The sequence below is a fragment of the Myotis nattereri genome, assembly GCF_964212035.1.
Source record: "Myotis nattereri genome assembly, chromosome: 8".
NCBI lineage: Eukaryota > Metazoa > Chordata > Mammalia > Chiroptera > Vespertilionidae > Myotis > Myotis nattereri.
The window spans coordinates 82,267,775-82,280,949 of NC_138083.1; the positions used below are offsets into that span (position 1 = coordinate 82,267,775).

General features: G+C 44.9%; 1 protein-coding gene across 1 annotated transcript in view; it reads right to left on the minus strand.

The window, feature by feature from the left end:
* PSTPIP2 (proline-serine-threonine phosphatase interacting protein 2) overlaps window positions 1-13,175 on the minus strand; it is a 66,713-nt gene that overhangs the window by 25,263 nt on the left and 28,275 nt on the right. Inside the window, exon 2 of the mRNA XM_081097820.1 lies at window positions 6,431-6,531. Within this exon, the coding sequence (XP_080953946.1) occupies window positions 6,431-6,531 (101 nt within the window). The remainder of the gene's footprint in view (window positions 1-6,430; window positions 6,532-13,175) is intronic.

The window sequence follows — 13,175 nt, forward strand, 5'->3', positions numbered from 1 at the left end:
TTGGCTTCCTCCTGCATGCCCTGCACTGGGGATCGAGCCTTAATCAGGAATCAAACCATGACCTCCTGGTTCATAGGTCAATGCTCAACCACTAAGCCACACCAACAGGACTGCAAACATCTTGATTTTGAACTTCTGCCCTCAAAAACTATGAGAGAGTAAATTCCCAGTTTATGGCAATTTGTTATGGCAACTCTCGAAACTCATACACAGGGTACTATTGTCAAGGGAATCTGTTATTGCCACCCTGGCAGTCTGTTATTCTTAAGCCCATCCTGAAAGATAGTGAGGATCCCAGAATAAGAGCTGTATCCAGGGCAGGTCGACCTCTCCCTAGAAAAGAACCATGGGCCCGGCTGGTGTGGCTCAGTTGGTTGAGCATCCTGTGCACCAAAAGGTCACCATTACAGTTTCTGGTCAGGGCACATGTCCAGGTTGCAGGCTCAATCCCCAGTAGGGAGCGTCCAGGAGGCAGCCGATCCATGGTGTTTCTTTCTCATTGATGTTGCTCTCTCTCTCTCCCTCTCCCCAATAAAAAATATATTTTTTAAAAAAGAAAAGAACCAGGAGATGTACAGGAGCTCATGGGAAGAGCAGAGTCCCAGGGCACTAAGGCTGGGGATCCCCCAGTCCATAGGTGTAGCTGCTAACCTACAAGTGGTACAGGATTCCATGCATAAAGGGGTTTCACAAACACGCTTCCCTCCTCCCTACTCAGTATTGTGTTGCAATACACAGGTAAGAGCCCTGACCTGGCCACCAAGTTCCTGGAGAAACCCCTTTCAGAAAAATATACCCAGCCATCATAGGAGACCATTAGTAGAGTGGAAAACCCATTAAACATGGAGTTAATAGAAGTCCTGGCTCCACCACTTAGGGCTTTTATAATCTTGGACAAGTCATTTAAACCCCCATTAAGCCTCAGAGTTCTCATCTGTAAAATGGAGCTGAAGATGTATACCCTACCTACCCTCTAGGATTAGCATAATGATATTAGTAGTGGGCACCATTTACCCACCACTTGTTGTGTATCAGGTACTATACTAGGCACACTGACGTGGTTAACAACACCGATTCCAGAGGCCAACTTTCCTAGGTTTAAACCAGATCTATCCCTTATTACGTCTCTAACCTTAGGCAAGTTACATAACCTCTCTGAACCTGTTTTTTCAATTGTAAAATAAGGATGATAAAACTTGCCATACAGGGTTATTATGATTGAATAACCTAATATATGCAAACTACATGGTAGCTGGCTTATATTGAGTACATCTTCAATAAATGACAACTATTAATATAATCTCATTTAGTCACACCTACTCTCTGCAGTATGATTATCCTCAATTTTCTATTTCTTATTCCCTACTTATATCAGGAGTTCTGTTTGTAATATATGGCCCCATAAGGGGCTCAAGGGAGCAGAGAATCTATGGATTTGGGCTACCAGTGATAAGATAGGTTCATTTTCATTGGTAACCAGTGGAAGACCTCAGACTGGAGTGCTATGTAGAATGCTTCCTTTAAAGAAAAAAAAAAAAGATGAAGAGGAGGAAATTTTGACCAGGATTTTGAAGGATGGGGAGAATTTACTCAAGCATAGAGGACAAAGGAAGATGTTCAAGGTGGGAAATAATGGAGTAAAGATGTAGAGGCAGAGATATCCAAAGCATGCTCATTAACAAGCCTGTCTGCTGGAATAGAGAGTGGTGTCATGGGTGAGAATGTATGAAACAAAAAGAAAAGATGCCCTGGCCTGTCTGGCTCAGTGGATAGAACATTGGCCGGCAGACTGAAGGGTCCCAGGTTTGATTCCGGTCAAGGGGGATGTGCAGGAGGCAGTTGATCGATGTTTCTAACTCTCTATCCCTTGCCCTTCCTCTCTGTAAAAAAAAAAAAAATCAATAAACATTTTTTAAAAAGGCAAATAGAGAAGGTCTCTGTGCAAGGAAGAAGCCATCTTCCCAGAAAGCCCAGAGTTGATGAGTCATAAACATAGGGTCTGTATGTAAGATGTCTCTGGGTTTCTGTCACTTTCTAAGTTCCCACGGTAAATGACTTACTAACTTAATTTCAAAAGTTACACTTTTGCCCTAACCGGTTTGGCTCGGTGGATAGAGTGTCCGTCTTAGGACTGAAGGGTCCCAGGTTCAATTCCGGTCAAGGGCATGTTCCTTGGTTGCGGGCACATCCCCAGTAGGAGGCGTGCAAGAGGTGGCTGATCGGTGTTTCTCTCTCATCAATGTTTCTAAATATCCCTCTCCCTTCCTCTCTGTAAAAAATCAATAAAATATATATATTTTTTTAAAAAATTACACTTTTGCCCGACCAGTGTAGCTCAGTGGTTGAGCATCAACCTATGACCCAGGAGGTCACAGCTCAATTCCCAGTCAGGACATGTTTAGCCACATGTCACAAAAATTTTATAAACATATGTGTATCACACTTGATGACTCAAATCAGTAAAATTATACATACTTTTTTAAAGTTACACTTTCATGCAAAGACAGTGGAAACAATAATACCTCATGCAGTTGATATGTGTCAAAGGAGACTATTTCTTTTTTAAAATAATATATTTTTATTGATTTCAGAGAGGAAGGAAGAGAGAGAGGGAAAAAAAATCAATGATGAGAGAGAATCATTGATTGGCTGCCTCCTGCACACCCCACAGCGGGGATTGAGCCCACAACCCGGGCATGTGCCCCGACCGGGAATTGAAGTGTGATCTCCTGGTTCATAGGTCGATGCTCAACCACTGAGCTATGCCAGCCAGGCAATGGAGAATATTTCAAAGACATGTATAAACCTCAGTGTTACAGTAATAGAGATTCTGAGACAAATCTCCCTGCACAACACATAGCAAACACTCCACATGTGGTTGTTAGTATGGAACTGCTCAGACTGCCGTGTGGTGCTCATCATAAATGTCATCATTATGCCTTTCCAGCTGGTTGGAAGGGTAAACTGGGCAAATTTGCAATTTACTGATGGATTGTTTGTTACTGTGTTTTGTTACTTACTTGCTGTGTTACATACAATAAGGCATCCAGGACTTACTGGGGACAGATCAGCTACAGAGCACATACTGAGACATGACCCAGGGATCAGCCATACGGATGCAGGAAAGGCAGCATGCTTGCCTACTCCAGAGCAGCATCTGACACTACGCTTTGCATTAGGTGATTGTTCTGTCTGTCCCCAAATGAGTGTAAATGTGTTGACTGGAAACTGCCTGGATATAACCAAGGTTGAGCTGCCAGAAATGCCAGAGCGGTCCACAGCAGGACTTTGACACTTTGGCAAGAGGGGTTGGGTGTCACAAAACTTGGATATAGGACATATTTAGCCACATGTCAAAAAAATTTTATACATGTATGTGTATCACACTTGATGAACTCAAAATAATAAACAGTAGCCTGACTGATGTTGCTCAGTGGTTAGGCATTGACCTATGAACCAGGAGGTCATGGTTCGATTCCTGGTCAGGGCACATGCCCAGGGTTGCCAGCTTGATCCCCAGTGGGGGGGGGGGGCGTGCAGGAGGTAGCCAATCAATGATTCTCTCTCATCACTGATTCTCTCTCTCTCTCTCTCTCTCTCTCTCTCTCTCTCTCTCTCTCTCTCTCTTCCTCCCTCCCTCCCTCCCTCTCCCTTCCTCTCTGAAATCAATAAAAATACACTTAAAAATAATAAGTAATATATATATGACAGATTGCTGCTATCTTTGCTTCTGTCTCTGTGTGTGTGGTGCCTCTAGTCCATACGAATATGCTAGGGTTCCACATGAAATTACAGCAGCTCAGTAAAATAATGCTCAAGAGCCTCAGAAGACGTTTCAGCAACATCAGCCTCTGGCCCAGACTCAGTAGACCGAGTCCCACGTCCCATAAGCATCCCACACCTAACAGAGCAAGAGGAAATGTTAGACACCCCCCAAACCAGAAGAGGACTGCACTTCCTCACATAAATTATCGCTGAACAGGATGCAATGGGGGAGCCCACGCTCTCTCCTCGGTCACAGCAGCCTCCTTCTGGTAAGCACACCACCAGCAAAGGAAGCCCAAAGGCCAGGCAGGCCACTCGCTCAGGGGCCTCGAGTCCCCACACTCGGGTATGTGTACATACATATCTGACACTCTGAACTGATGGCAGCAGATTCTTCCTCAAAATCAGAGCACATGGGACTGGTTTCTTTTACTATGAAACTCCTGGAGAAAAATGGCCATATACTAGAAATACAGTATCAATACTTCACCATGCTTAATTTGCATATATTTCTCCCACTTGCCCATATATTTCTGTGAAACATTTTAAAAGTGCGAGCTTAGCTTTTGGGTTCCACTTGGACTTCTGTTTTTCAAACTGTGGGGCATGACCCACTAGGGAACCATAATCAATCCAATGGGTTATGACCAGCATAAAATTCTATTTAATGTACTTACTGAACTAGAATTGAATAAAATCATAGGGTAGTGATGTTTTCTTAAACTTTCATTGTCTGTGTGTGTGTACTGGGTGGCAGTGGAACATGTATTCCTTACTGAGGGTTACGTTTTTGTAAATGCGGACACCCCGGACTTACACCACCACCCCACTATGTCAGGGCACCACTGGATGGTCCACTGGGCAGCAGAAGCTTCAGCTATTAGCCAACACCTCCTTCATGGATGTGTCGCAAAACTGTTTCGTCTCCAGGAGAAAATGTGTAAATGTATAAAAGCCTTGATTGGAAGAGGAACACAAAAGCAAGGGGTGTTCTGGGGTCTCTCTCCTGCATAGTCAAGGGACACTTGGTTGCTTGCTACTTTGTCAGCTCTGTTGGAAACAGGAGGAAGCCCACCTCCAGTGCCTGTCCAGAAAAAGGAAGGCTGCAACTTGGTGTCACCATCGTCAGCCAGGGTGGCTAGAAGAGGAGGCTGGTCGCTCAAAGGAGGAGGGGCAGTGACCAGCTCTATGGACCGCCCAGGGGATAGACCTCGCTCTGTCCACCCCTCCTGAGATGCACAGGGGGGCAGTGGTCCTTTGAATCCATTCAAGGAGAGAGGCCTCACCACCTGAGTGTGGCTACCAGTGTGTGCTCTATGATGCCTAATGTTCTCTTGAGACCTGGTCGAAGACACTTTTATGTCTTATCTCCACGTTATGACTCTCTAACTCACTGTTAATTGGTTTGGAGCCTAGCAATGACTTGGAACTTAGGCCAAAAATCCCCCTAAAGCATTCCATCCAGAATCACAATGGAGTATTCCAGATGAGTAAATTCCACAAAACTAACTCAATTCATTAAGTATAGAATTTTTTTAAAAAAAAAATCGCCCTAACCAGTTTGGCTCAGTGGATAGAGCATTAGCCTGCGGACTGAAGGGTCCCAGGTTCGATTCCGGTCAAGGGCATGTACCTTGGTTGTGGGCACATCCCCAGTAGTGGGTGTGCAGGAGGCAGCTGATGGATATTTCTCTCTCATTGATGTTTCTAACTCTCTATCCCTCTCCCTTCATCGCTGTAAAAAATCAATAAAATATATTTTTAAAAAATCATACCCACTAAGAAAAAAAAAAAGAAGCCCTGGCGGTAACTCAGTTGGTTAGAGCATCATCCCAATGCGCCAAGATTGCAGGTCTGACCCCAGTCAAGGCACATATAAGAAGCAACCAATGAACGCATAAATCAATGGAACAACGAACTGAAATATTTCTTCTCTCGCTCTTGCTGTCACTCTCAAATCAATAAATTAAAAAAAAAAATTTAAGAAAAAATAAAAAGGAAAGATAATCCTATAAAGCAAGCTCGTATCCCAAGCCATACTGCCAGGTAGAGTGCCATGACCTGTCCCACATCTCTGTCACTGCTCCCTGACCCCCAGTGGTCTCTGAATCAGGCTCTGCCCTTCCTTTTCCCTCCCACTCACCACATGGGTCATGCTCATTCTCATCTCCAAGCTTGCTGTTCCCCCACATATATCTGGATACCCCTCCACCTATCAAGTCCACCAAACCCTTGGAGGGCCACCTCAAGGATCTCCTCCTCCACGAAGCTCCCATGCCCCCCTCTTTTGGCCAGTCCTCCACAATCCCCCTCTCCCGTGAGGTCTCTCAGTGTCATGGGTATCACACAACTTAATGTTTTATTACGTTTTGTTTGCTGCTTCATTCATAAGTCTTATCTCTCCAACTGGTTTCTAAGAACTTTAGGACAAAGATATCATTTACATCTGGGGGAGCATCCCATAACCTACGGCAGAGGCTCTTGTGAACCATGAAACACAACCATGAAGCAACATCAGCCTATGGCCCAGACTCAGCAGACCGAGTCCCGGGTCCCATAAGCACCCCACACCAGAGGAGCAAGTTCCACGAAGCAGTGAATTGTTCCTTGTTTGTGTGGCAGCATCCTGTCCTCCCTCTGTCTTCAGACAGGAAACAGCGTGTACCTTTCTTTTAAAAAGTCTTCGAACTCTTTGCAATTCTTGCGGCCGTTGTTCAGATGATGGATGATGCTGTCGTAGCCAATGGTGCTGAGGATGTCCGGACTCTGGTGAAAAAGAAACAACCCTTGTCAGACCAGGAACAGCACAGATGGAAGCCCCGAGGCCTGAAGAGATGGGGGAAGCCCACAATGGGAAGTTGCTGAAACACGTTACCTCCAAGACATACGTGACCAAAATAGAAGAAGTAAGAATGCATGTAGCTGTGGAAGAATTTTTAAAATTATGAAACGGAAGGGGCCACAAAACAGGAAGGAAGTGACTGGGGACTGCGAGGCACATGGAGGAGGGAACTGGCGGAGCCCTGGGCTGCTACCAGCGTCCTAAATCAGGCCAGGACGGGGAGCAGGAGAGCCTGGCCCTAACATCTTTTCTCATAAAACCAATGAGCCCTGCTGAGGGCCAAGGGCATTGCTGCAGAGGGAAGCAGCCCTGAGCCAGGAGCCAGGCCCGGGAATGAGAGAGGAGGTCTGGCTTCCCACTGGGAAGCATGGAGGGAAGCCAAGCCGGCATTCAGCATGCTCCATGGTCCCAGTTTGGGGGCGGGGGCTGGGGGGAGGATTTTTTTAAATTTAAAATTAGCATTGTATTCCTATTTTACTCTACTAGCGCTCCAAGGTTGGAGGAAGCTGCCCAAGCCTTCCAAAGCATTAGCCCTAGATGAGGTACATTATAAAACTCAAATTTCGCTCAGCTCCCCAAACCAACAAATCAGGGATTCCAAGGAATATCCACGAAAGTGTCCCCTGCGAAGTAAGGCCTGCTTCCTGGTTTCTATCCCCAAATGCTTACACTAGGTTGCTGACTCCGACTTTAATCCTCAGGGAGGCTGGTCCTGGGAGCTTTGAGCTCCTCCACCCACAGCCCAGCCCAAGCAGACCATCCCTTCCCAGACCCCCAGTCAGCTGGGAGAGGTGCAACTCTGCCCTGGGGTGGGCGGGGGACAGCTGAAGACACCTCTCTCCTAGCCCAGGACACGGAGAAGCAGAAGTCCTCTCTCCCGTTTGCTGCCACTTGTCATCCCCTGGCTGAGCAGATCGGTGGGTCCCAAAGAGGCCCAGCGGGACCAACGTCTGAGGCTGATGTCAACGTGGCTTTCAGAAACTAAACTGGCCATAAACCCCACTGCATTAACACACGCATTATTATATGTATAACAGATTCTGTACGTAGCCATATAGATAAATCTAAGTTAGAAATACACTTGATTCCATTGCTAGCTGTTGTTTGAGCACAGATTTAGGCCTTGGGAAACCTAAAAAATGGCTTCCACCAAAGCTTCATTTCTCCACCCACCCTCTCCATACACCCACTCTTCTGTCCCAGCCAGGTAGGTTTCTCACTGCCCCCTGAAATGCAGAGCTCAGCGGCAACTCTAAGATGATGCTTACATTATCCTCTCCTGAATGCAACCCAGCCCCTCACTTCTAAGTTTTCTGGAAGCCTTCTGAGTAGCCAGCGCTCCCTCCTCTAGACAACCAGAGCACCCAGCTTCTGAGTTCGCTGTTTGGTGAGTAGCCTTGCTGTCCCAGCTCCACTACAAGTGCCTGTGGCTTCTTCGACATCTTCAACCACACACACACACATACACACACACACACACACGCACACATGTGCATGCACGCACGCACACACACGCGCACACACACGTGCACACACACGCACACAAATCCAGCTTAAATACAGTAAAATTCCGTAGGATGAAGCCGCCTATTGTGTTCCCAGCCAAACGCATTAGACAAGAACAATGAAAACCAAGACTCCTGAGTGAATGAATAGGTACAAATACTCAATATCAATGTTGGTTTTGTAGACAGAGAGTTTTCTGTTTCATGCTACTCATTTGGAAAAGGTGGTTTCCTTGTTTTAAATTAAGGGTGTGTAGACTCTTTGATCTGGACAGGGAGGGTGGAGCCAGACCAGGGTTTCCGACAAACAAACCAAGTTACCAGGCCTTCTGGCCACCAGCCTGAAAAAAACTAGAATTGCTGCTTTGGAGGACTGACTGGGCTACAGAGGCAATCAAGAAAGGAAATCCCCAACAGAAAACCAAGGCCAATTTCAAAACTGTGCAGGATATGGCCTGGAAACTCCTTCCTATGTTACTCAGAGAGCATGGCCAAGCAGGAAAAAGTACTTCATGAGCACCAAGATAGCATCACAGATCTGCCATCAGAAGTGAGTGTGCCATACCCATAACCCCAGTACCCTCTGCTTGGTAATCAGAGCCCTCTACGCACTATTTCTTACTTCTCTTCCCCAGTTTTCCCCACACTGGTCTCTTTCCTGTCTTCCAAATGGGCAGTGCCCATTTCCACCCCAGGACTTTTGCACATGCTTTTCCCACAGTGGCAATGGCGTCTCCTTTTCACTTAAATCAGTGGTTCTCAACCTGTGGGTCGCAACCCCTTTGGCGGTCAAACAACCCTTTCACAGGGGTCGCCTAAGACCATCCTGCATATCAGATATTTACATTACGATTCATAACAGTAGCAACATTACAGTTAGGAAGTAGCAACGAAAATAATTTTATGGTTGGGTCACAACATGAGGAACTGTATTTAAAGGGCCAGAAGATTGAGAACCACTGACTTAAACCCAACCTCTCCTTCAGAGCTAGTTCAAATCCCATTTCCTCTCTGAAGTTATCCTCAGCTAATTTGCCCTATGGTCTCCTCTCCTTCTGAATGCCTCGAGTGTTTGATACCTAGTCATCTCATTTGGCTCTAACTCAAACCATCTGACTTCAAAATGTTCTATGAAATTACAGTAATCAAAACAGCCTGGTAGTGATCTGAGAAAAGACCAGTAGATCAATGGAACAGAATGGAATCAAGAAACCCACCTATCAACTGACTTTCAACAAAGGTGCCAAAGCTATTCAGTGAGGAAATGAAAGTCTTTTCAGCAAATGGCCCTGAGACAACTGTGTAAACCTCTGGGAGCAGAGAGCCTCTACTCATTCCTCAAACTTGACATAAAATTAATTTGAGATGGATCATAGATTCAAATATAAAATATACATATATAACTAAATTATAAAGTTTTCAGAAGAACCAGTAGGAAAATACCTTTGAGAATTGGAAGTATTTCTTAAAGAAGATACAAAAATTATGAACTCCAACAGAAAAAACTGAAAAATTGGGCTTCATCAAAATTAAAAACCTCTGCTCATCAGAGAAATTGTTAAGAAAATCAAATGGCAAGCCACCAAGTGGGAGAAAATATTCACAATACATATATCGGTCAAAAGACTTGTATCCAGAATATTTAAAAAATCCAACAAAATAATAATAATAATATAAGCAACCCAATAAAAACTGGGCGTAATACTTGAACTTACAAACACTTCATAAAAAGATACTTCCTATAAGATATTCCTTTGGCCAAAAAGTTCATGAAAAGTTGTTCAACATCACAGGGAAACTCAAGTAAAGCCACAGTGATATCTACTTCATGCCTACTAGAACAGCTAAAATTAAAGTCAGTATTGAACATAGGCAAGGAGATTGAATTATCATAACTCTCATGCATTGCTGATGGAAGTATAAAAAGGGTATGATCATTTTGGAAGATGGTGATTTCTCAAAAAGCTAAACATACACATCCCTATGCCCCAAAGTTCTGCTTATAAGTATTAGGATGAATTACCCCTAATCTCTCCTGCTTGGGCATGTAATATATATTGTTATAACCTTTTTCCCATAGCTCGGGGCAGATGGAGGTGCCTGATGGCGGCCCCTGTGGAAGCAAGATAAGATGAACTCCTCTTCGCCCGACTGACCTGTGCACTCTCCTCCCTTGACTCGCTTGAGTGACTCATGCCCTCCCCTCTCCTTGGCCAACTCGCACCCACATCCTGAACCTATATAAGAGAACCTAGCCATCCCCTTGGGCTGACACCCACACAGCCCGGGGTGAGAGAAGGTAATAAAATTCCTTAAGCTCTCAAAACATCTCTTGGCCTGGTTTCTTTCAGCGTGGGCCCAACAATAAGCATTTACCCAGTGAAATGAAAACATACATCCACAAAAAAGTCTTTCACAAGAATGTTCTGAGGAGTTTCATTCACAATAGCCCCAAACTGGAAACAACCCAAATGTCTAACAATTTACGAATGATAAACAATTGGTGGTTTATTTATACAATGGAATACTACTCAGCAATAAAAAGGAAAGAACTACTGACATGAAATAGCATGAATGAAGCACAAAAACATTATGCTAGTGAAAGATGCTAGACACAAAAAGTATTTACTGTATGATCCTATTTATATGAAATTGTAGGACAGGCGAGCAGTTGTGGGTTTATTTCTATGGAAAAACAAATAAGAACACTGATGGGCTGAGTCAGGAAGGGTGGACTGGGAAGGGCCATTTGGGAAATTCCTGGATTTGGAAATGGATACATGCATGTGACCCACAGTCCTATCAAGATCTTTCTATAGAGGTGTAGACTGTACACGTGTATGCAGTTTTTAAAACGCATTGATCTGTGTGTTTCATCTTACATAAATTAGACCTCAAAAATTAAAAGGAAAAAAAAAAAGCTGATAGGATGGAGAGGCATAATGGGAGGGAGGCTGTTACTGGAAGGAATAAGAGAGGCTCAGCCTTGGAAATGGACCTAGTCTTGGAGTCCTGGGTGAGGCAGGAGATGAACAAGAGGGGGTGAGCAGATCCAAGCACCCAGCAAACCTCCCAAGACCCAGAGCGTAAGGTTTAATAACGCTCAAGTTATAAAGAGGTAAATAGTATTTAAGTTTTAATCAAGGGATTTGTACTTTAACCAAAATGCCACCTAAGTTTTTTTTTTAAGACAAAAAATTCAGCAGATCCAGCAGTGAGCACATCTGTGCCACATCCAGCAGATGTATGAGCCAAAGAATAATAAAAACAGACTTGTCATGAGCACGCCAGCAGGCAGTCCAAAGCAGGTGGGGTGTGAGTTCAGAAAAGGAGGAAGTCTAAGTGGGCTGCCCGCCAGCTCTAATGCTCAAGGCTGGTTCACTCACGCAGTCAAATCCCATGAACCCCTCCTTTGTGCCCAGCCTTAAAGCCTGAGCCTCCTGCTGCAGAGGCCTCTGAACACTTGCTTCCGGGCTCCTTTTCCACGGGCCTCCAGGCAGAAGGTGCAGAAGCAAAGGGGAAGGAAAGAGCACCCGCAACCTCCAAAGCCTCCATCAGAACTGCAAGTGCTGCCTCAGAGCATGCCCACATCTGGTTCTGCGCTGCCTCTCAGGGCCATGCCATCACTATGTCTGTTACACACAATTTCTCCAGATGTGGGCTCCAAGGACCAGAATCAGCTTGGTAAACATGCAGACCCTCTACGTCCCACCCAGACCTGCTGATTCTGAACCTGGGGAGGGGAAATAGCCATTTTTTTTACAGTCCCCCCAAGTGACTGTAACACCATTTGAGAAATGCTGCCACAGAAATTACAAAAGACCAAAGAGCAATCGTGGTTCCTGCCCAGAGGAGGAGCTGGCTACAAGAAGAAAGCAGGGTGCATGCACATGCAACCACGGAACACAGCAGAAGGGAGCCGAGAGAGAATGACTGTTAGGAAAGGGCAAAGGGAGAGGAGGCTGGAGAAGACTCCATGGTTTGCATTTCATTTTAAAGCCCCCAATTCTGAGTTTAAAAATGCAAATTGGCATTGATGCCTTTTGAAAGTACAGAGCCCCACGAGTGGAGAGGAGGCCACTGGCTTTACATTGCATACAAAGGCTGCATTTGTTTGACCCCCGGGCATGTAATGCATAAGTGCCTCGCATGTTGCATTAAAGGACCACAGCATGTTCCAAAAACACAGTCACACAGGAATGATTTCCAGGTTTTACAGCTGAAGAAAATAAGACTCTAGGAAGAGAAGTTCTCCTTATCACTGCCTCCACCCACAAAGAAAGAGCTTAAACCTCAACCAACAATACTATCCAAATCTATTATTTATCAAATGCTGTATGGCAACAATAGACTTGGGATAAAGACTGAGGACTTCACTTACCTCACTATGCTCCTAACCTTAATCTTTCTTTCTTATTCACTTTCCTACCTCTTTCACCCAAAGACATAAAACCAAATAGATCAAACTCCCCTAATCCACAAATATGAACTAATTATTATTAACTGATACTAGCAATTAGGTCTAATATACACTGAATACTTCCTGCATTCCAAACAGCATATCAAGTATTTTACATGAAATACCTTGCTTAATTGCTTTTTTAAAAATGTATTTATCTTGTCCAGAGGGTATTAGGATATTTTTCCAGAGAGTGGATGGGAGGGAGGGTCAGGAGGACGGGGAGAGAGGGAGAAGGAGAGGGAGAGGGAGAGGGAGAGGGAGAGGGAGAGGGAGAGGGAGAGGGAGAGGGAGGGAGGGAGAGAGAGAGAGAGAGAGAGAGAGAGAGAGAGACATACATAAATGTGAGATACATTGATTGGTTGCCTCCCACATGTGCCCCAACTAGGGCCAGGGATCAAACCTGTAACCCAGAGTTCTGCAAAGATGGCGGTGTAGGCAAACACTTGTATGCACCGCCTCCCACAACCACATCAAAGTTACAACTAAAATACAGAACATTCATCACCCAGAACCGCCAGAAAGCTGGCTGAATGGAAGTCCTACAACTAGAGAAGTAAAGAAGAAAACACACTGAGACTGGTAGGAGGTGTGGAGGCGCTGA